General features: G+C 48.7%; 3 protein-coding genes across 4 annotated transcripts; 1 reads left to right on the forward strand and 2 right to left on the reverse strand.

Moving 5' to 3' along the window:
- Positions 1-2,451: 2,451 nt before the first annotated feature.
- LOC107212592 (protein SCO1 homolog, mitochondrial) lies at positions 2,452-6,546 on the reverse strand. Its single transcript, XM_015646053.3, has 6 exons — positions 6,445-6,546; positions 6,266-6,356; positions 5,374-5,571; positions 4,414-4,506; positions 4,185-4,300; positions 2,452-3,419 (listed from the first exon to the last, which is right to left on the reverse strand). The coding sequence occupies exons 2-6, from the start codon at positions 6,294-6,296 to the stop codon at positions 3,291-3,293; spliced, it is 567 nt and encodes a 188-aa protein (XP_015501539.1). The 5' UTR covers positions 6,297-6,356; positions 6,445-6,546; the 3' UTR covers positions 2,452-3,290.
- Positions 6,547-6,631: 85 nt separating this feature from the next.
- On the forward strand, positions 6,632-9,102 carry ADPRM (ADP-ribose/CDP-alcohol diphosphatase, manganese dependent). Its single transcript, XM_015646051.3, has 3 exons — positions 6,632-7,219; positions 7,715-7,831; positions 8,172-9,102. The coding sequence occupies exons 1-3, from the start codon at positions 6,667-6,669 to the stop codon at positions 8,456-8,458; spliced, it is 957 nt and encodes a 318-aa protein (XP_015501537.1). The 5' UTR covers positions 6,632-6,666; the 3' UTR covers positions 8,459-9,102.
- A 231-nt stretch (positions 9,103-9,333) lies between these two features.
- TMEM220 (transmembrane protein 220) lies at positions 9,334-14,368 on the reverse strand. Of its 2 annotated transcripts, XM_015646054.3 has the most exons (6): positions 14,277-14,368; positions 14,143-14,172; positions 13,212-13,272; positions 11,978-12,101; positions 11,095-11,154; positions 9,334-10,027 (listed from the first exon to the last, which is right to left on the reverse strand). In XM_015646054.3, exons 1-6 carry the CDS (start codon positions 14,346-14,348, stop codon positions 9,895-9,897), a joined length of 480 nt encoding a protein of 159 aa, XP_015501540.1. In that variant the 5' UTR covers positions 14,349-14,368; the 3' UTR covers positions 9,334-9,894. The 2 variants fall into 2 exon arrangements, with proteins under 2 accessions (XP_015501540.1, XP_018864084.1); XM_019008539.2 differs by lacking the exon at positions 14,143-14,172.
- Positions 14,369-18,792: the final 4,424 nt, after the last annotated feature.

Here is an 18,792-nt window from a genome sequence, read left to right on the forward strand (position 1 = left end):
ATCTTCGGAATGCTGGGTCGGTGCTGGGCCCATGCAAGTCTGATCAAATGAGAAAAGGCTCAGAAAATGTAGATATATCTTCAAAGACATTGGAGAAGAGGAGAAAGAGCAACAACATCTCCAACCACACATGACCTTGACCCAAGCTGGAGATGAGGAAGACTTGCTTTCTTCCTCAGGCTGTGAACAAGGATGAAGTGGCAGCAGGAGGTTGGAGCACAGACCTCCCAAGAGTCCTTCTTAGCTGAGTTTGTCCATGATCTGGACTGAAAATGCAACACAGGGCTTTTGCAGTTGTTTAAGGTCACAGTCTCTGCACCTCTTTGGGCCCTGATTCTGTCCATGCTGGTGCTGAGAAGATTTCTGAAACAGCCAAGCTTCACCCTTAGTGTTGTTTAAGTATCCCTCATTAGCTGAGCTCCTCCACGGGCTATGCAGGCAGCACATGAGGAATGTGTTGCCTTCCTTGGGCAGACAAATGGAGCCAATCTTCATTCCTCAGACATCTTGTCACTGGTCCCTAGCCTGGGATGGCAGGTGGGGTTATGGATGTCAGCCCCTCAGAGGAGATGCTGTTTTCCACTGCTATTTTCCAGGACAAGTAGGCCAGGGCTGGGTGTGGTACACGCAGCAGAGTTCTGGGGATTGGCCCCTGCCAGGACTGTGCTCTGTCCTCCCCTGTGCATGGGGTACCCAGGGGTCCCTGCTGGCCTTGGGGAGCACAGGTTCACCTTGCACAGCACCAGGCTCCAACAAGTCTGGTTCCCACATGAAACCTGTCACCTGGTAAGGTTTTCAGAGAGGAGACCTGCTTGGGCAGCCTGGCCCTGCTCAACCCCACCCCAGCACCAAGCACAGCCCCGAGAGAGGAGACCTGTCACAAACCTTCCCTGACAGAGCTGAGCTCCCTCCTTGTGGGCTGGGCACTGCACTTGGGGATACAGGGAATTTGGGTACAATGAATACAGAAGCAGTTTGCTTCATTTCTTATGCTGGACCGGAAAAATACTGAATATCTGCTGACAGTGTCTCCAAGCATGCCCAGTACATTCCCTTCCCTTCCTTGACCAGCTCTGCCTCCTCCCAGTGAGAACTTAGCACAACCCTGGGGCCTCCTAAACACACAGGGAACACATCTGTGCTCCCTGCTGCCACTGAACAGGGCAGGGAAATCCTAACAGTTTCCTAAACAACATTTTTTTTTTTTCTTTAAAAAGAAACAAAACTGCAAATAAAGGAAAAAATGCCAAACAACAAATCCCCACAACCAACCACAACAACAAAAAATAAAACCCCTCACTTCCAAAGTCTCCCTCCTGGAAAAGCCAAGGGAAAAATGATGGGCATGGTCAAATTAGGAGGGTGAAAAAAGCAGGACATGAGTTTCTCCCTCTGCCATGAGGCAAGGGACACGTCACTCCCTCTGAAATCTTCCTGGGCCTTTGCCACACTCCCTCCAGCCTGCCATAAGCTTCCTGGGTCAGCTGGTTCTGCCTTTCAGGGCACACAACAACAAGGTGAAGGACACGACACTGCTGCCAAAACATTTGGGAGAAGACAGGAATCCTGTATTTGTCTCTGTAGTATGAGTCAGCTGCAAATGAGCTTTAGAGAAATCAGTGTAACAGGTGACTCTTCCCAGGCTGCAGCTCATGTGCTGATTTTGCAAAGCCTCAGGACAGAGGTCTGCCTTGTCCAAATTCTGCTTTAACTTGGCTCAGCCCTAACACCAATTCTTTCTTCTAAGCAGGGTCTTCTAATTGATTTTATTTTTACTTATCAATGCTTCATACAGTGATTTTCCAGACTATCCTCAGAGTAGAAAAGGTATCTGGCCCTAACACAGTGCTGCATTATTTAAAATACAGGCCTGATGTGACAGCAGAGACCTTGAGAAGGGCAGACAGAGGCTGCTGTGCAGAGCACAGCCACAGTACGGTAAGGGATGGGGCAGAGGTGAACCCTGAGGACTCACAAATACAAACAAATCACAAAGGATCAAATAAATACAGACCTGAAGGTGGAGCCCATGGAATATTGCAGGTATCCAATATCTGTAAAAATGCATGAGAGATGTCACTGCTCTGAAGTAGGTGAAGTTCAGGTTTTCATAATTTTGGAGAGACAGAAATTTTCCACAGGCGTTGCACCTTCCCTTGGATGGGAACATTCTCTTCCAACCCCCACACTCAGGAGAACACCAGTGCTACCTGCAGGAGCACTTGTGTTCAGTCTAGCACTCTCTGGAACTCACACCAATGGCTCTGGTTTGTCTCCTGTGGACCATTCTCTCAGGTTCCCTTTAAAAATGCACATTCAGCTCCCAATATGCATGACTAGAAATAAATATTGCTTTCTAGAAAAGAAGGAAAGCAGAGCAAGAATATGAAGTTTGACCACTATACAAAGTTCTGATAATATTCCAGTCAAACCTAAGGAAATAAAAATATATAATGCTTATATAAATCAATCTTTATTTTCAAATGCTGCACTGCATAAAATGTATCTGATTGCCAGCCCTGTGCTTGGACACAGTCCCCCTCCACCCTCCCCACTTCCCCGCTCAGCACAAGCAAAGCAACTACACACACCATCATTTGCACCAGAAGAAAAACCTATTTGCAACCAAATTCTCTTTTCCTTATAAGTGAAGAGTGTTCACCTGGAAAAATCACCAGGAAAATACATTTCATTTCTGCATTCAGATGAAATTATCAGGCTCACTACAGGGCTGGTCCCATTGGTGGAAGCTGCTGTTGCTTTCAATGCTCTTCACCTTCTTAACCTGGGTAAAGAAGCACTCTTAAGGCTCCCCTGCTTCTAATAGTGCAACTGCCTCTCCCAGAAGGCAAAACAGTGCAGAGAAACCAGAGGGCAGAGCTCCTCTGAGAACACCATGGCCCCATGGCTTTGCATCAAGTAATTCTCCTGCAATGACTGTTGTCTTTGCTGATGTCTTGCTAGAACAGCAATTTCTTTTACCAGCAACACACTGGTATGCTCTTCCCAAGTGAAAAGTGCTTTTCACCCTTTGCTCCCGACAATGTTTCAGAGAAGTCCCAAATTTCCTTCTGTACCCAAGATCTTGTTGGAAATTATATCCATGGGGAAGGCTCTGTAGAGATTTTTGGTAATGGGAATTTGCAGAAACATGAATGCCTTTCTTATCTGGAAGAAAGGAGACCTGCTTAACAGGATATTACACTTGTGTGCTTCTGCTTGAACTCCAATGTCCAATCACAGCCAAACCCACAGGTGACATTCACAGCAATCTTCGAAGACCTTCTGGTTTAGGATCTGTATTTTCTCATGTGTGCAGCAATAGAAGCTGAAATCTCAGCGCTCCTCTTATTCTGGCCATAGTAGTCCACAAAGTCACCATCAGGGCCGAGGAGGTACATAATTATTGTGTGATCCACCTGCAAAAGAGCACAGCGTGCCCTGCTGAGACCACAAAATCCCAGAACACCAGCTCAGAAGGGAAATGCAGGATCGGGATCGGGAGCGGCAGTGGGACACAGGGAAATGCGGGATACAGGGAAATGCGGGACACAGGGACATGCGGGACCGGGACCAGCAGTGGGACACAGGGACATGTGGGACACAGGGACATGCGGGATCCGGGCAGTAGGACAGAGGGACAGGCGGGACAGGGGCGGCCCCTGCCGGTGCACTGAAGCAGCCTCACCCATGCACATCCCGAATGTTCCCATTGGATTTGTATCAAAATTAACTCCACTGCAAATTTATTTAAATGATGCTGCAAGTGCTGGCTGCACCTAACCGTGACAACATCTTTCTCAGCAAAGACACAGAGTTCTGGAGCTGGAAGCCATGACTGCTCAGGACTGGAATACAGCTGTGCTCTGAGTTCAGCTGCATTAGAAATGAGAAATCACAGCCACTTTGGAGCACATAGGAAAAGAGCCAGTCAAGTATGTTACAGATCAGAAAGAAATTCGACTACTTCCAGGCTTGCTAGCTCCTGTGCTACTGTCTGCATTTCTGGGATTGTTTAGAACACACTTTGGTAAGGTTCTGAGCTTGAAGGAGGGCATTGTGGCTCTGACAGCTTAGCATACCACTGCACATGGGGCTTCAGTAAAGATCCACTAGCTGATTTCAAAGTGTACACGCTGCTCTTATCCACAGTCTTTTGGGAAGCAAAGGCTCCTTTTACTCACTATGTAATCATTGTCCTCATCCTTGGGCCCTTCGCTGTAGTACACACGGTATGCTTTAGCCACTTGGTCGATCTGTGCCTTGCTACCAGTCAACCCGACCAGCTTCGGAGAAAATTCTAGATAGAAATAAGACATTTACACATGTTAGTGAAAAGAATCCCTTCAAGAGGCTCCTTTTCAGTGCTCTGTACTACATGCTATGAGACACAGAGGAAGAAAGCAGGAATACCTTTAACATATCTGGCAATGGCTTCTTGGTTGTCCCTCTCAGGATCAATGGTGATGAAGAGTGGAGTCAGATTAGGCAAAGATGGAATTCGATCTGTGACATTAACAATTATTATTTATTTTAGAAAACCAGGTATCACCTCTCATCTTCCTTCAAACAAGCTCATAGCCATGTAACATCAATCCAAGCCCACCCCAAGTGACTAAAAAAAGACCATTTTGTGCAACTTTATTTATGTAATTTGTGAAGGAAGCAAATTCCATGAGATGTAAAGCTCTGTGTCTGGGGGTCAGCTTCCAGCCCCCCAACCAGAGGCCCTGCCCTGCTCAGGAGGGATGACAGACTGGCTCTGCTGCAGAAGATGCTGTGGTGTGATGCATGTGTTGGAACACTGGCTGACAAGGAAAGCATGCCGGGATGGTGGCGCAGGAGGAAACATTAAAACACAATCCAGGCTCTTTCCTTCATGTTCCAGCCAAAGCCTTCACTTTGGTCTGATTTCTCCCATGTTGGGTTACTACTACCCCTGCTCAGTAACTCTTCAGGGCCTGCAGGCTAAGAAAACACAGCTAACACAGAGCCTTCCTCCTCCCTCCACTCCACAGCACAGCCTCGCTGTTTCAGGAGAGAATCTCATAGAGATGAACAAAATAGAGGGAAAAAAATCCTAACATACCTCACAGTCACTTCTTGGTGAAAATACAATGCAACATATTTCCTGTAACCTGCCACCACCTTTCTATTCCCAAGTTCCCTGCTGTGGAAAGATCAGTGCTTTTATGTCAGACCCTAGGGATTGATCTAAGTATCCCTTAGCAATTAATTCAATTACTGAATAATAGCCAACAGCATTTTAAAAAAAATATTACCAGTTCCCACCATTTGTGGTATTTATCAGAATAAACCTGACCTTCCCAAAATCCCTGTTTATGGACCCCTACATCAACTGAGTTCCCATACCAATTTCGTCTACCACTGCAATCATTTTCTCCAGTTCATCAGGACAGATGTCAGGACAGTGAGTGAAGCCAAAGTAGATCAGCACCCACTGGCCAATGTAGTCCTTGCTGGTCCTGGGCTGTCCCTCGTGGCTGACGAGTGAGAAGGGTCCTCCCAGCAGTGGCTTCCCAATGCCTCGGTTTCGTTCCTTCTCCAGCTCTACAAAACACAAGTGGGAATCAAACACATCCACGCCACGATGCTTCCCAGGCAAGCAGGGAGCAGCAGTCACACACTGCTCAGATCCTGTCAAGATCCACCAACGCCAGTCATGCAGGAACCCAGTGTGCACATGCCTTCCAGAAAGTGTTCCTTTTGGACAAAATCAAATATATCACTAAAGTCCTTTAAAACATTGTATTATTTTTCATTGTTACCTAACCACACTTTCGTTTAAAAAGGGAAAAATAAAGACAGGTATCTGGCCTGCTGTGAAAAGCAAAACCAGCATCTGTTGAAAACTGAACATACCCTAAAAGCTGCAATACCTCTGTTTTCAGCAGTAAATCCACGAAAAGGAAATGTGTGGGCAGTTCCTGCAGGAGAGGGCAAAGCTCAGGGGCTGCACGGCAGGAACCCAGGGAGCCCACAGCACCCAGCTCCGTGTCTGCGCTGCCCAGCTGCAAAACACAACTACTCTGACCTAGGAACTTTAAAACGCTGAACCTTGAATCGCTTTTAATTTTTGAAAATTTTCTGCGGCACTTCCGTAAACACAGGGACGAAGTGGCCCTGTGGCAAAGACGCGGTGACGATGCCCAAGCAGGTGAAATAAATCTGAATACCAAGCGCACATCATCTGAACACGAAAAACGCTTCGTCTGAACAGGAAACGCGACACCCCCGCACTCACCTTCCTCCTTGTGCCGCTTCATCACCTTCATGCCGGCCAGCAGCCCCCCGCCCAGCACCACGGTGGCCGCCAGTGACCGCCACGACACGAGCTGCGGGCGACAAGGGATCTGGTGAGTGCCGAGGGCACGGCCCGGCCCGGCCCGGCCCGGCCCGCCGCCCCCTCCGCCCCTCACTCACCCGCCTCTGGGAGCCCGCCCGCGGCCCGCGGCCCGGCGGCAGCTGCGACAGCGGGCGGCTCCGGGGAGCGGGCAGCACCGCTCGGCCCCGCACGGCCGGAGCCGGCAGCGGCCACAGCCCCGCTCGGGCCCGCACGGCGCCCGCCCCGAGCCGCCATAGCCCCGCCGCCCCCGCCATGTTCCCGCCGGCCGCACCGCCCCTTCCGGCCCGCCCGAGGCCGCCATGCAGGCGGCGCCGCGCGTCGCCTTCGGGGTCATCGCCGACATCCAGTTCGCGGACGCGGAGGACGGGCACGACTTCGGCGGCTGCCGGCGGCGCTACTACCGGCACAGCCTGCGCTTGCTGCGGGAGGCGGTGCGGGCGTGGGCCGGAGAGAGCCCGCCGATAGACTTCGTGCTGCAGCTGGGCGATAGCATCGATGGGCAGAACGCCCGGCGCGGCGAGTCCGAGAGCGCCTTGCAGCAGGTGCTGGAGGTCCTGGGGCAGCTCTCGGTGCCGGTACACCACGCGTGGGGCAACCACGAGCTCTACAACTTCAGCCGGGCCCGGCTGGTGCACACCGGGCTGTACAGCCGCCCCGCGGGGGGCTCGGACGGGCCCCCGGACAGCGAGTGCCACGCTTATCACTGCAGCCCGGCCCCGCGGCTCCGCCTCGTCGTGCTCGATGCCTACGACGTGAGCACCCTGGGCACGGACCCCGGCAGCCTCCGCTACCAGGAGTCCCTGCGGCTGCTGCGGGAGAAGAACCCCAACGATGACCTCAACAGCCCCACAGGTACCTCCGGCTCGGCAGGGGCGCGGGCGGCCGAACCTTCGCTGTCCGGAGCTCCCGGTGCTGACGGCGGGATGCCGGGGCTGAAGCGTGTGTCCCATTGCTGCCCGCCTCCCTCCGTCAGTGCGGCTCCAGGCACTGGAGATGCTCCCCGGTACGCCTGGGGCTGTGCTGAGCTCTGTCCCGCAGTATCGGAACACCGAGCAGCTGCTGGGGAAGCGGCTGGTGCAGAGCACCGAGTTGTGCCCACCCTATCCCATGCCGGGGGACAGCCAGCAGTGAAAACCCTGCTCGTGTAGTGTGACCAAAACTCCCGAAAGCTAACAAATAATCTTCTTCTTTGTGCAAGGGGCTGGAGTTTCGATGTTTTTTAGCAAGAGATGCAAAATAAAAACCCCAAAGGTTCTGAGAGTAAACCAACTGTCAGCAGATTTACATAAGGCCAATATAGGAGCCATGGGAGGTGTATGCATTTGTGTCTAACCTTCTTCATTGCAGGGCTCAAAGAACCTCATTTTGTAGCATTTAATGGAGGATTTAGCCAAGCCCAGCTGGACTGGTTCAATGAAGTCCTCAAGTTCTCTGATGAAAACCAAGAAAAAGTTATAGTTGCAGGTAGGTGGATATGGAGGGGGATATATAGGCAGTCAGAATGGTTTGGGTTGGAAGGGCCCTTAATGCTAGTCTAGTTCCAACCCCTGTATTTGATGGGGGGGTGTATACTCCCATGGAAGTATGTGGGGAAGAAAAAAAATTTAGCTACCCTGTGTGTGTTAGCTGCAGAAAACATGTAGTTGGTGAGGTGAGGTACAGATGGAACCCTTGAAAGAACAGAGAACAACAACCATGCCTCACTTCTGGGGGTCAGCTATATACTCAGTTGGATGGCTGAACCTCCCAGCAATGAGGCAGATTTGCTACACTTTTTAACTCTTTCTTTCTTTCTGGACCACAGCTCACCTGCCCATTCATCCCTCTGCTTCCAACGGGGTTTGCCTGGCCTGGAATTACGAGGCTGCCCTGGCAGTCATCCACTCGCACAGGTGCGTGGTCTGTGTCCTCGCAGGGCACCTGCACGACGGCGCCTACTGCCTGGACACTCACGGAGTGCATCACCTCACCCTGGAGGGGCTGATCGAGACGCCGCCGGAAAGTAACGCTTTTGGAACTATGTATGTCTATGAAGATAAAATGGTACTGAAGGGAGGTGGCAGAATTCCTGACAGAGTTATGCATTTCTGAAATACCAGGCAAATACAGATTGTTCTTCTTCAGGAAGGAGTTGGATAAAAATGTAGGAGATTCAGCTGTTTGCTTTTAGAAAGCTGTGCATGGCTGATCCTTATTGCTTTGGCTTGGGCGTTCTTCTCTTGGATACAGGATTTAAGAAATTATGTTTCTTTAAGAAAGCACCTGATTTCTTTTTGGAGAACAAAGAAGGTCAGTAATTTAAATAAATATACTTGAATGCAGAATGATTTCAAACACCCAATCCAGACCAGATTTCTGCTGTGAAAAGATGCAAACCGTGTAATGGATAGTGTTTAAAAAACCACTGCTGTTCTCTCTGTGAGCATTAAAGCATGCAGAGTTGTACCTGCCCAGCCTCATCTCTATTTATTTATTTTTTGTGAACATTACAGTAAGATCTCATGTCTGGCAGAATATATCCAGCCTGTAGCCTAACCGAGTCTTCCAACATTACTTTAGAAACTAAAAGTGATGCTCAGAAAAAGCTGAGCCTGAGAGGAGAATGGAGACCCTCTGTGCTGCACCACAGAATGCTGCAGATGCCCAGGCTGTGCCGTGTGTGCACAGCTGGGATCACCTGCAGCAGTGCTGAGAGTGAGCTCTGACACTCATGTAAATAAAGGTGTTGTGTGTTACACCTGGAGCTGTCCTGGTTCTGTCCCAGCCAGCTCCTGAGTCCAGTGTATCCACCTGTGCTTCCTTCTCCAGGATGAATTGTGGGACATGATTGCTGCTGCAGGGCTACTGCATGGGTCCTGCTTTCCAAGAAAAATCAGGTGAGCAGCAGAGCTGTGACAGTGCCCACATCTGTGTGTGACAGACTTGAATATGCATCTCCCATAAAAGATACAGAGGCTTTCATTGAGTTTTCTTTAAAAAAATAGTGTTTATTACTCAGTAAAGCCAGTCACTTTCAGTTAAAGATAATAGCAAAAAATATTTTTTTCAGATATATTCTACATACAATTTTAGCATAGGACAGAAATACAGACTGCTCAATTTTCCAGTAAGTCTGAAATGGTTTATACAGGCACATTTTTGAAAGTTCTGTGGCTGTAAAGAGTCATTTATTAAAACAGTATTTGCTTTATTTGTCCCTTATATTACAAAATAGTAGATTTCCCAAATGATGAGATGATTGGAGAGTGATCCAGGGATGCAATGATACCTTGAATATACCATCAGAACAGACATTAGATCAATGGTGCTTGGAAAATGTAAGAAGCAGCAAGGTGAACAGTTTCCATAGAAAAATTCCCCATTCAGATTTGACAGTGTTCCTCAACATTTTACCAAATCTCAGCTGGCACTGCTGGAAGCAGCGAGGTATTTTTGGGTCCTGTCAAACTAACACTCACCTTTTGTTAAGCACCAAAACCAAAGGCAAGTAAGGTCAGCACAGTTACTGTAGACTTCTTCCCAGCCAATTACATCACTGTTTTGCAGTGTGTTGGCCAAGACTCTCGCATGTCTTTGTTCACATAAATGTACAGCCACGAAACAAAGGGGAAGAGGGCAACAACAACTGCAGCAACCAAGCGAACTCCTCCCAGGGGACTCCTACAACAGAACAAATCCAACAGAGCTACTTCAAATCACTGAATCTTTAAGGCTGAAAAAGACCTTCATGATCATCAAGTCCAACCTTGGACTGCATACCACCATACCCACTAAACCCTATGGTGCAGTGCCACATCCAGTCATTTCTTCTGAACACTTCCAGGAATGCTGACTTCATCACCTCCCTGGGCAGCCTGTGCCAATGCTTGACCACTCTTTCAGTGAAGGATTTTTCCCTAGGATCTAATCTCAACCTCCCCTGGCACAGCTTGAGGCTCCTCTGGTCCTGTCCCTTGTTCTCTGGAAGCAGAGCCTGACCACCACCTGGCTGCACCCTCCTGTAAGGGAGTTGTAAGAGTGTGAAAAGGTCCCCCCAAGCCTCCTTTTATCCAAACTGAGCCACTCCAGCTCCCATGGTGACACCTGGTGCTGCAGACCCTTCCCCAACTCTGTTCCCTTCCATGGACACACTCCAGTCCCTCAAAGTCCTTTTTGAAGTGAGGTGCCCAAACCTGACCCCAGGACTGGAGGTGCCTCAGCAGTGCCAGCACAGGGGACAGGCACTGTCCTTGTCCTGCTGACCACACCATGGCTGGGACAGGCCAGGATGTCCTTGGCCTTCTTGGCCTCTGCTACAGTTACCACATAACACTCACATCTGCCTGCAGCTGGAAAAACAGCAGACAGCCTTTGGCCACTTTAATGGGGCTCCCACGGATGCATCACCAGTCTTCTACTGGAGAAGCACAAAGAATTTTCTGACAACTCAGGCTATACAAACTAGTTGGAGTTTAAAAAAAATGCACTTTAAGCAAAGGGAAAATTCCCCTATTATGGCAGGGGGCCAGAAAAGTGCTTCATGTAGCCTTACATTCCCCCTGCCCCAACTTTTATCTGTGCAAGATCCTGCAGGCTGTAGCACCAGCTGCTACTGCTTGGGCATCTGGAAGGTTCAGAGGGTGACATGAAACAGGAAAAAAAGCTGCCAAAATCAACTGTGTGTTTTCAAGGAGCTAGTTACTAATTGTGAATATAGGAATGAATTATAAATAGAAAATAAAACTTACTTTGCTGAACTGCGACAAAGACTCATCCATACTGTAATAATCACCAGACCAAACAACTCTCTAAAAAGCCAAACAAAAAAATAAAATCAGAAAATAATACAAACAGAGGTATACATTCTGACAATACAAATTTTGCCTCCAAAACAGTAGTGGCTGCTCCTTTGGAGACATTCAATGTATTTTAATAAGATTATAATTATAAAGGTATTTTCAAAGAGTAACTTTGCTTCACACCACAAATTGACATGACAGCTAAACAGCTGCAGGAATTCCTGCCTCCACATTTTGTTCTACTGCTGGACTTGTATTCCATAGCACATTTCTCTAATTAACATGGGCAAAGCAGGCACATTTCTCTCACTGAAACAGAGCAATACAACATCCCAGTTCTCCAGACTGTGATTAGGCACAGAAGTAGCTGCCAGGGCTTCACCTCAGTATTTTGCAAGCACCTGTTTTTAGGCAACTCCTGAATGTTCAGGCAAGAAATTCTTCCTTGTCCTCAATCCCTTGGAGGACTCAGCAGCCCATGCCAGGTGAGCATGCATTTGGTATTGCCTCAAGAGTTTTTAAAACATCAATTCCTATTCCTGAAGCTCCAGGGAAAGAGCACAAAGCTGTTTCACTGTGTTTATGCCCTGGTCTCTGAAAGCCAGCCAAGTAGATCTAACTGCCACCATCAGGGAAGCAATGAACGGTCACCTCCCTGCATCCAAGGAGTCACTGGTTTAGAGCATTATGGTCCCTCCTCTTTGGTCTGATTCCTCTGGACCAACAGCAATCACTGCAACAGCCCAGGAAATAAAGTTTTGGATGGTGATACCTGGAGAAGATGGCCTGGTGAGCTGGATTTGGACAGGAGCAAATAAACCCCACTGCTCACCTGCCTTCCTCTTCGTGAAAAATGTTTCCTTGAGCATAAGCAAACAAAGAGCAAGCCAAGGCAATGGTCCCAACAACACAGCCAGCAGAATGAAGGTCACAGAGGCTCTTCCAAACACCATTGTCTGTGGAAAAAAACAGACTGTCAGCCATTATCATGAAGTGTGAAATAAACCTGTCTGGATCTTCCACAGACTTCAATGGCAAATACTTCTTGGTGAATTTATATAAACCTGCAGTTTTACCAAAGTTGTGTTATTATAATCTTTATTTTCACAGATCTTGGCACAATGAAAACCCTAACTGTGAGATTAACATGCAGATTCTCTTCACCAGCCAAATGCCATTATGTCACCTATCACCCAGTAAACCTCCCCTGAAATACTCAAAACCAAAAGCAACCAACCCTTATGAGTTCTGAACTTAGGAATGCTGCCACTTTATATGTTTAAGGTGGCCAGAATGCCAAGAGACTGCAATGGTGTAGTTTGTGACAATACCGTGCACTCCTGTAGGTTTTCTTTTTAAGTGCAATTTTAGTTTATTCAGGACAAGTATTCATCCAGAACACACACAGTCACTTTCTGTATATAAAATGGCTTTATTTTAAATTATTTCTACTGAATTTAAATTTTAAAAAATCTTAACTATGTTCTGAAGACCTGAAACAAATCTGACCTGAATGATCCTCTGAACTGCTGCTAGCCCCCACAACACAGATCCTGGAAACACAGCCTTTGACTGTTTCTATTGCTGCTCATTGCTCTGTTGGGCAGCTGCAATACCTGGCACTGAACAGGACCTTTAGCCCTTTCATGGAACTGTGCAAAGCTCAGATGCTCTTGCATGAGGTTGATAAACAAAAACACAGATTTACAACAATGAAACAAAGTCAATTAAAGTGCTAAGGTCAACACAGAGCCAGGTTCAGAGCATGCTCTCAGGCTTCTACTCTGGAAGGCTTTGAGCTGGAATTGGGGTGCAAAGGCAAGCCCATCCCAGCAGCTGGGCTTTCTGCTGGGCTCCTCTCCTCAACTGCAGCATGTCCAGCCACCAACCCTAAAACCAACTTCTGCAGAAATAGGTCTTGCAGCTTTTTGCCCTCAGAAGGTAGTAGGATGTGTTTCCACACAGCCTGACTTTAATCAGTGGTTCAATTAAAAAAAAATAAAAAGCAAAACAGCCTTTTGAGGGCAAAATTTGAGCAGAGACTGTTTTGCACACTAATATCATACCTGTTACTGAAGGGTTGATGCTGACAAGCAGTGTCAGGGCAGCTGGCACTAAGTAGACAACCTGTTAATGACATGTAAATCTACTCAGTAGCAAAACTTAGCAAGGTCAGGAAGCAGAAGTGCCCAGCCACAGCAGCACTTCTCCCCTTCGCAGCGGTTTGTCAGAGGCACAGAGCAGATACCAGTCCCTTGCCTTCCCGCACGCCCTGGCACTGCTTGTGCTCATCTTCACCATGACCACCCAAACTCCCGGCCCATCAGCCCACAGCCAGCCCTTGTTCCTCTGCTCCTGGGAATACTGGCTGCCTGACCAAGCACTGCAGAGCCCTTCCCTGAATCCTGACGGGACAGGGTCCTGCCCGGGCCTGGGCTCCCCAAACCCTCCACCCGCGCTGGGCCGTTCTGCCCCGCTTTGGTGCCGCTGTCAGAGGGGCTCGGGCAGCCCAGGGCACGCAGGGGCAGCCCAGGGCACGCAGGGGCAGCCCGTGCCGAGCCAGCAGCTCCTCTGCACACACAGCCGGTGCCGCTCTGCCCGCAGCTGCCAGCCCAAGGCCGGGGCCCGGGGCAGGGCGGGCGCAGGAGCGCGGCTCGGCCCCAGTTTCCCCGGAGGCCCCGCTGAGAGGCAGAAAGCGGCTCTCGCTGGAGACTCAAGGCGAGCACAAGGCCACGGGCACAGCGGGAGCAGCTCGGGGTGCTCTGCACAGGCCAGCGATGCTCTGCAGGGGCAGATCTGCGGTGAAACAAGGCAGATCCTGGACGCGCGGTCGGATTCCAGCTGTCGCTGCAGTACAGACATCGCTTTCCCGGCCCGGACGTTTCCTCCGGCGGCCCCGGATCGGCCGGGCATAAGCGGAGAGGGGCTGGGGCCGCCGGGACCTCCGGGGCAGGAGGTGCCCGAAGGGAAGAGAAGGGAAGGGCGGCTCGTACTCACCGTCCACAGCCCCGCGTCGGGGTCGTTCACCTGCAGCGGGAGGCGCGCCCTGAGACCCCGCAGCCGCCGGCCCGGCCGGGGCCGTGCCCCGCGGGAGGGGAGCGGAGGGGACGGGAGGGGAGCCCCGGCCTCACCTGCACGGCGGCCGCCAGCCCGAAAAAGGCGGCCATGAGGAGATTGCAGAGCCGCCACAGCCGCGCCGCCATGGCCGGGCCGGCCGGAGGGAGGGACAGCGGGGCGGGACGCGGGCGGGCCCCGGCGCCGCTCCTATCCCCGTCCCCTTCCCCATCCCCGTTCCCTTCCCTTTTCCCATCCCCATCCCGGCGCTGATCCCGATCGCGGGGCAGTCCCGGACGGGACGGGCAGCACGGCGATACTGCGAGAGAGGTGAGGGCCTGGCACAGGTTACCCAGAGAAACTGTGGCTGCCCCATCCCTGGAAGTGTCCAAGGTTGGACGGGGCTTGGAGCAGCCTCGGGTACTGAAAGGTGTCCCTGCACATGGCGTGGGGCTAAATGTGATGAGTTTTAAGGCCGCTTCCAACCCAAACCATTCTGTGATTTTTGTAATGGTTCAGAGTTAGTTTTAAGAGACTCAGTCATTTTGTGTAGTCTGGAGAGGCAAAAAGGATACTGCTCAGAAGAGTAGCATTGTGCCATCGTTCGCTGATCATTTATGATGGAAAGTGATAATTGATGGATTGGCAATGGGTCCTTTAGAAATGTGATGTTTACCAAAACCGAGCCACTGTAAGATCATGTCTCCCACCGATTTCAGTATCAGCATCATACAGTTCTCTCAGCACCCAACAGAATCGGGTCTTGCTGAACTATTATGTGAAGGACACGTAAATGTGTCCACTTTTGTGGAGAAAATTAATTCTCATCTTATTTTTAACTTATTCTTTCCTTAAGCAGGTTAAAAGATATTAAATTACTGTAAATAAAGCCACAGAGAAGTAAGAGTTGTCTTTGTGAGAGTCCCTACCCCTCACCTCAAAAGAAGGAGAGCTCTAGTAATGAGTCACCTTCATGCCTTATTTCCAGGTCAAGAAGAGGCTCTTGAATGTATTTTCTGACAGAAGGGAAGTAATTTTGAGCTAGGAAGTGGAAATTTCAAGGACTAAAAAGCAACAGTGGTGATAAAAAGTGTAAGAAGAATATAAAAGACAACATATCCTTCATTAGCATAATACGATAGGAAAATAAAAGCAGCCAAGCTTTTCAGGCACACCAGCTCTTTACTGCTGTAATTCACAGAATCAGAATATTCTGAGCTGGAAGGGATCCATGAGGATCATAAAATCCAACTCTTGAGTGAATGACCCATTTGGGGATCAAACCCACAACCTTCATGTTAGCATCATGCTCTGGCCAACTGAGCTAAATGGAATTCAAAAGCAATCAGGCTGTAACATGCCTTAGAAATAAAAAGGTCTTTCAGTTTTGGGTGTGTTTGTTGCAAAGAAAAGGTCGAGGCTGCTCACTTTAAAGCTTAACCAACTATCCTGAGCACTTCCTCCAGCCACCCGCTGCAGGGACACAGGAGACTGTCGGCAGAAGGCAATACTAACTTCTCCCATGAGAGGGAGGCCAAGAACCTTCAGTATCCTTGAGTAAAACTTGAGCTACTTGTTAGTCGATATTAGGCAAAACATTTTCCCTCTTCATGACTCTCTGGATCTGCTACTGACCCATAGCAGTCTGCGCTTATCTTCACTGTGGCAATTTCACCTGTAAAGAACACAGGCAGCAGGGATGGGCCGTGCAGTCAAGCTGGGATATTGAGAGCCAGGACTCAAGGGCCTGAACCAGAGATGGTACTGCAACACTGCCATAGTCACCCATCACAGTGACCCATTTCATAATGCTCCTCATCCTTGTGTCACAAATGGTCATAAGTTGGTTTAGATTGGATCAAAAGTGATTAAAAGGTTCTGTTTGGGTGGGTGAAAGGTTTGGGGCCTTTGGTGTGTTCTTCTGGCTGCAGAACCCTGACTGCAATTCCAGTAGGGACATCTGGAGATAAATGCATGCTTGCATAGCAGATATTGCCAAAAGGACTCTGGGTTTAGTTACCTTAACTGGGGGGTCAGGAGCCAGGAGCAGGACAGGATGGGGCCCACCTTCCAGAGAATGGGAGCAGCCCTGTGTTCCCTGATTGACCAGTTTCAGATGACGTGTTTCTGAAGCAAAGGCAAATCCATCCCTGGGGTTGTTTTTGCTCAAGGACTTGGGTGCACCAGGTGAGTAATGCAGAGGGACAGGGAAACATGTACCTCAAGGGGATTTGATTTTTGTGTGAGAACAGTCTGTAATGTTGAATTTCATATGTAATATTGATTATTGAATGACAATGCCACTGTCATAGCTACCATGGACAATGAGTATGACCTGCTCCAGATATACCACCATGGACTAACTGAACTCAGCAGACATCTTGGTGGGGATGGCCAGAGACTACTGAAATAATACCTGTGCTTGTGTACAGTTGTATGAATTTATATGTATATATATAATATATATAAAATGTAATTGAAAAGTATAGGAATTGGGCATGATGTAGATGGTACAGAATAAAGGGTGTCCTGGTTGCAGAAAGAAGGGCACATCAGGAAAAAATGCTGACAACTACTCTCATATCCTGGTGTGGCACAATGTTTTAGGAATAAAGTTATAAGTAACAGAAATCACATATGTTGACTTTAGGGAGGTTTTTAACATTGGCTGTTCTGACCCTTTCTTAAGATATAAAGGGCATCTGAATGTAAAATTTGTGAGATCATTGTACCTCAAGTGCTAATTATCAGTGTTTCTCAAAATGGAAGGACATATTCAGAGGATTTTTGCAGGAGTCCATTCTGATGCCAGATCTTTTTAATTACTTCAGTTAACAGCCTGGATGATTAACACCCATGACTGCCTTATTAAACCTGCTAATTACTCCAGGCTGTTGAGGACAGTAAAGACAACAGGATTCAGCACTAGATGGAGAAATAGCCTGCAATCTACAGGGCAATATTCAATAGGTACAAATTCCAGTATTACTTTTATGAGCAGTGAGCAACACAGATCAGGTGAGGGAACTGGGTGGATGCAGTTTTCCAAAGAAACCCAAACCAAACCAAAAAACAAACAACAACAAAAAACACAAAACAACAAAGACAACAACAACAAAACCCAACCAAAAAACCCACCAACCCAAAAATCACTCACCCGCCAAAAAACAAAAAAAAGAGCTCACAGTATATGGAGAGCAAACTGAACACCAGCAATGGAAAATGCAAATGCCATCCTGGAGCATGTGAGCTGTAGCCTCCAAGGCAAGCTGGGGTAGCTTGCCTAGCTAGGGATGCTGTACTTCAAAAAATGCAGATGGACAGAGAAAGCATCAGAGGCAGTCAGTGAGGATGCTGGGAGGCATAGAAAACATGAAGAAAGGCTGAAGGAAGAGAAAGCTGAGGCAAGGACAAGAAGGGAAACATTGCAGTTCATCATTGCACATCATTGAGTGCCCAAGGGGTCCTTTTGAAGAAGGCTGTGGCCATAGTGAACAGGGCAGGATATAAAGGATTTGAATTAAACAAAGAAACAACAAACCCTGAAGTTAGGCTTTTGGATGATGTTAGGATATGTACCAGAACAGATTGCTAGGGAATGGCACAATCCCCATCACTGGAAGTCTTTAAGGAAAGGTTTCACAAACATGTCAGAACAGGTATTGTTGATCCTCCCAGATATGCAGTGAAGGAAATGTATGGCTTTAGCTGATTGTAAGCAAACCACATGTAGGTGGCACACAGCAGAAGTGGAAGTCAGCTTGTGCCAGTGTTTGCCAGTAGGCAGTGGGTTTCTGCATCAAAGCCTGCAGGGTGCCACCCCTGGGCCTGCCCTCAGGGGTTAATGCAGAAGAGAAGGCTTAGGCAAAACAGGGAAGAAAAAAGGAAAGATGTGGAACTAGGGAAGTGAACATTTTTTGTGTCAGGACTCAAACTGAGCCCTCTACCAAAGAAGTTTAACTCTCAGCATTTAAGACCGGTTTGCTGGTAAGAGCAAGTGGTTTAATTATCATCAGGTGGCTTTGGAGCAATTAAAAAAAAAAAAATAGAAGAAGCTGCATATGTGTGTATGTATTTATATATATATATAAACCACTCTTCAGTCATTCACCTGGCAGCTGTTTTTAGCCAGAGCTCTCACTTTGGTTCCCACCTAAGCTATGTTACAGCTGTGTCCTGGGGCTGTGAGCAAGACCCTGACCTGGAACTCAAACATTGAACACTTCTCTCACAAAGCAGCCATCCCTGGTGCTCCCCAGTGCAGGTGAAGGTACAGGGTTGGGATTCTGCTGGTGCTAGGCAAGGAGGCGTCCCGTATGGGAATGTGGGAGGAGAGGATAAGGTCACACCTTCACTGGTGTGTTCGTGGGCTTTGTTACAGGCTCTTCCAGGTGCTGGCACTGATGGTTGCCACCCGTGGTGCTCACAGTAGCCACACCCAGGAAAGGCTGTTCCTTTCCGAAGCTCTGGGTACAAGTGACTCCCGTTCCTCTCCTAACCAAAGTGGTGGAGGGGCCAGACTGGAAGTAGCTTTGAAAAAGTGAGCAATGTCCCCAGAGAGGGTGGAGGCCAAGGTGGGACAGTGAAGGGCAG

Source organism: Parus major, chromosome 18 (genome assembly GCF_001522545.3).
Source record: "Parus major isolate Abel chromosome 18, Parus_major1.1, whole genome shotgun sequence".
Taxonomy (NCBI): domain Eukaryota; kingdom Metazoa; phylum Chordata; class Aves; order Passeriformes; family Paridae; genus Parus; species Parus major.

Bases quoted from the DNA above. Each gene is read 5' to 3' on its own strand.
- LOC107212592 (XM_015646053.3), bottom strand. From the start codon at position 6,296: ATGAAGGTGATGAAGCGGCACAAGGAGGAAG. The intron at 4,301-4,413 runs GTATTCCTGCTT...ATTTCTATCTAG, and splicing joins CATTGCCAGATATGTTAAAG to AATTTTCTCCGAAGCTGGTC. The intron at 3,420-4,184 runs GTGAGTAAAAGG...GCTCTTTTGCAG, and splicing joins ATGAGGACAATGATTACATA to GTGGATCACACAATAATTAT.
- ADPRM (XM_015646051.3), top strand. From the start codon at position 6,667: ATGCAGGCGGCGCCGCGCGTCGCCTTCGGGGTCATCGCCGACATCCAG. The intron at 7,220-7,714 runs GTACCTCCGGCT...TCTTCATTGCAG, and splicing joins TGACCTCAACAGCCCCACAG to GGCTCAAAGAACCTCATTTT. The intron at 7,832-8,171 runs GTAGGTGGATAT...TCTGGACCACAG, and splicing joins AGAAAAAGTTATAGTTGCAG to CTCACCTGCCCATTCATCCC.
- TMEM220 (XM_015646054.3), bottom strand. From the start codon at position 14,348: ATGGCGGCGCGGCTGTGGCGGCTCTGCAATCTCCTCATGGCCGCCTTT. The intron at 14,173-14,276 runs GTGAGGCCGGGG...CTCCCGCTGCAG, and splicing joins GGCTGGCGGCCGCCGTGCAG to GTGAACGACCCCGACGCGGG. The intron at 11,155-11,977 runs GTGAGCAGTGGG...TTGGCTTTTTAG, and splicing joins TTTCACGAAGAGGAAGGCAG to AGAGTTGTTTGGTCTGGTGA.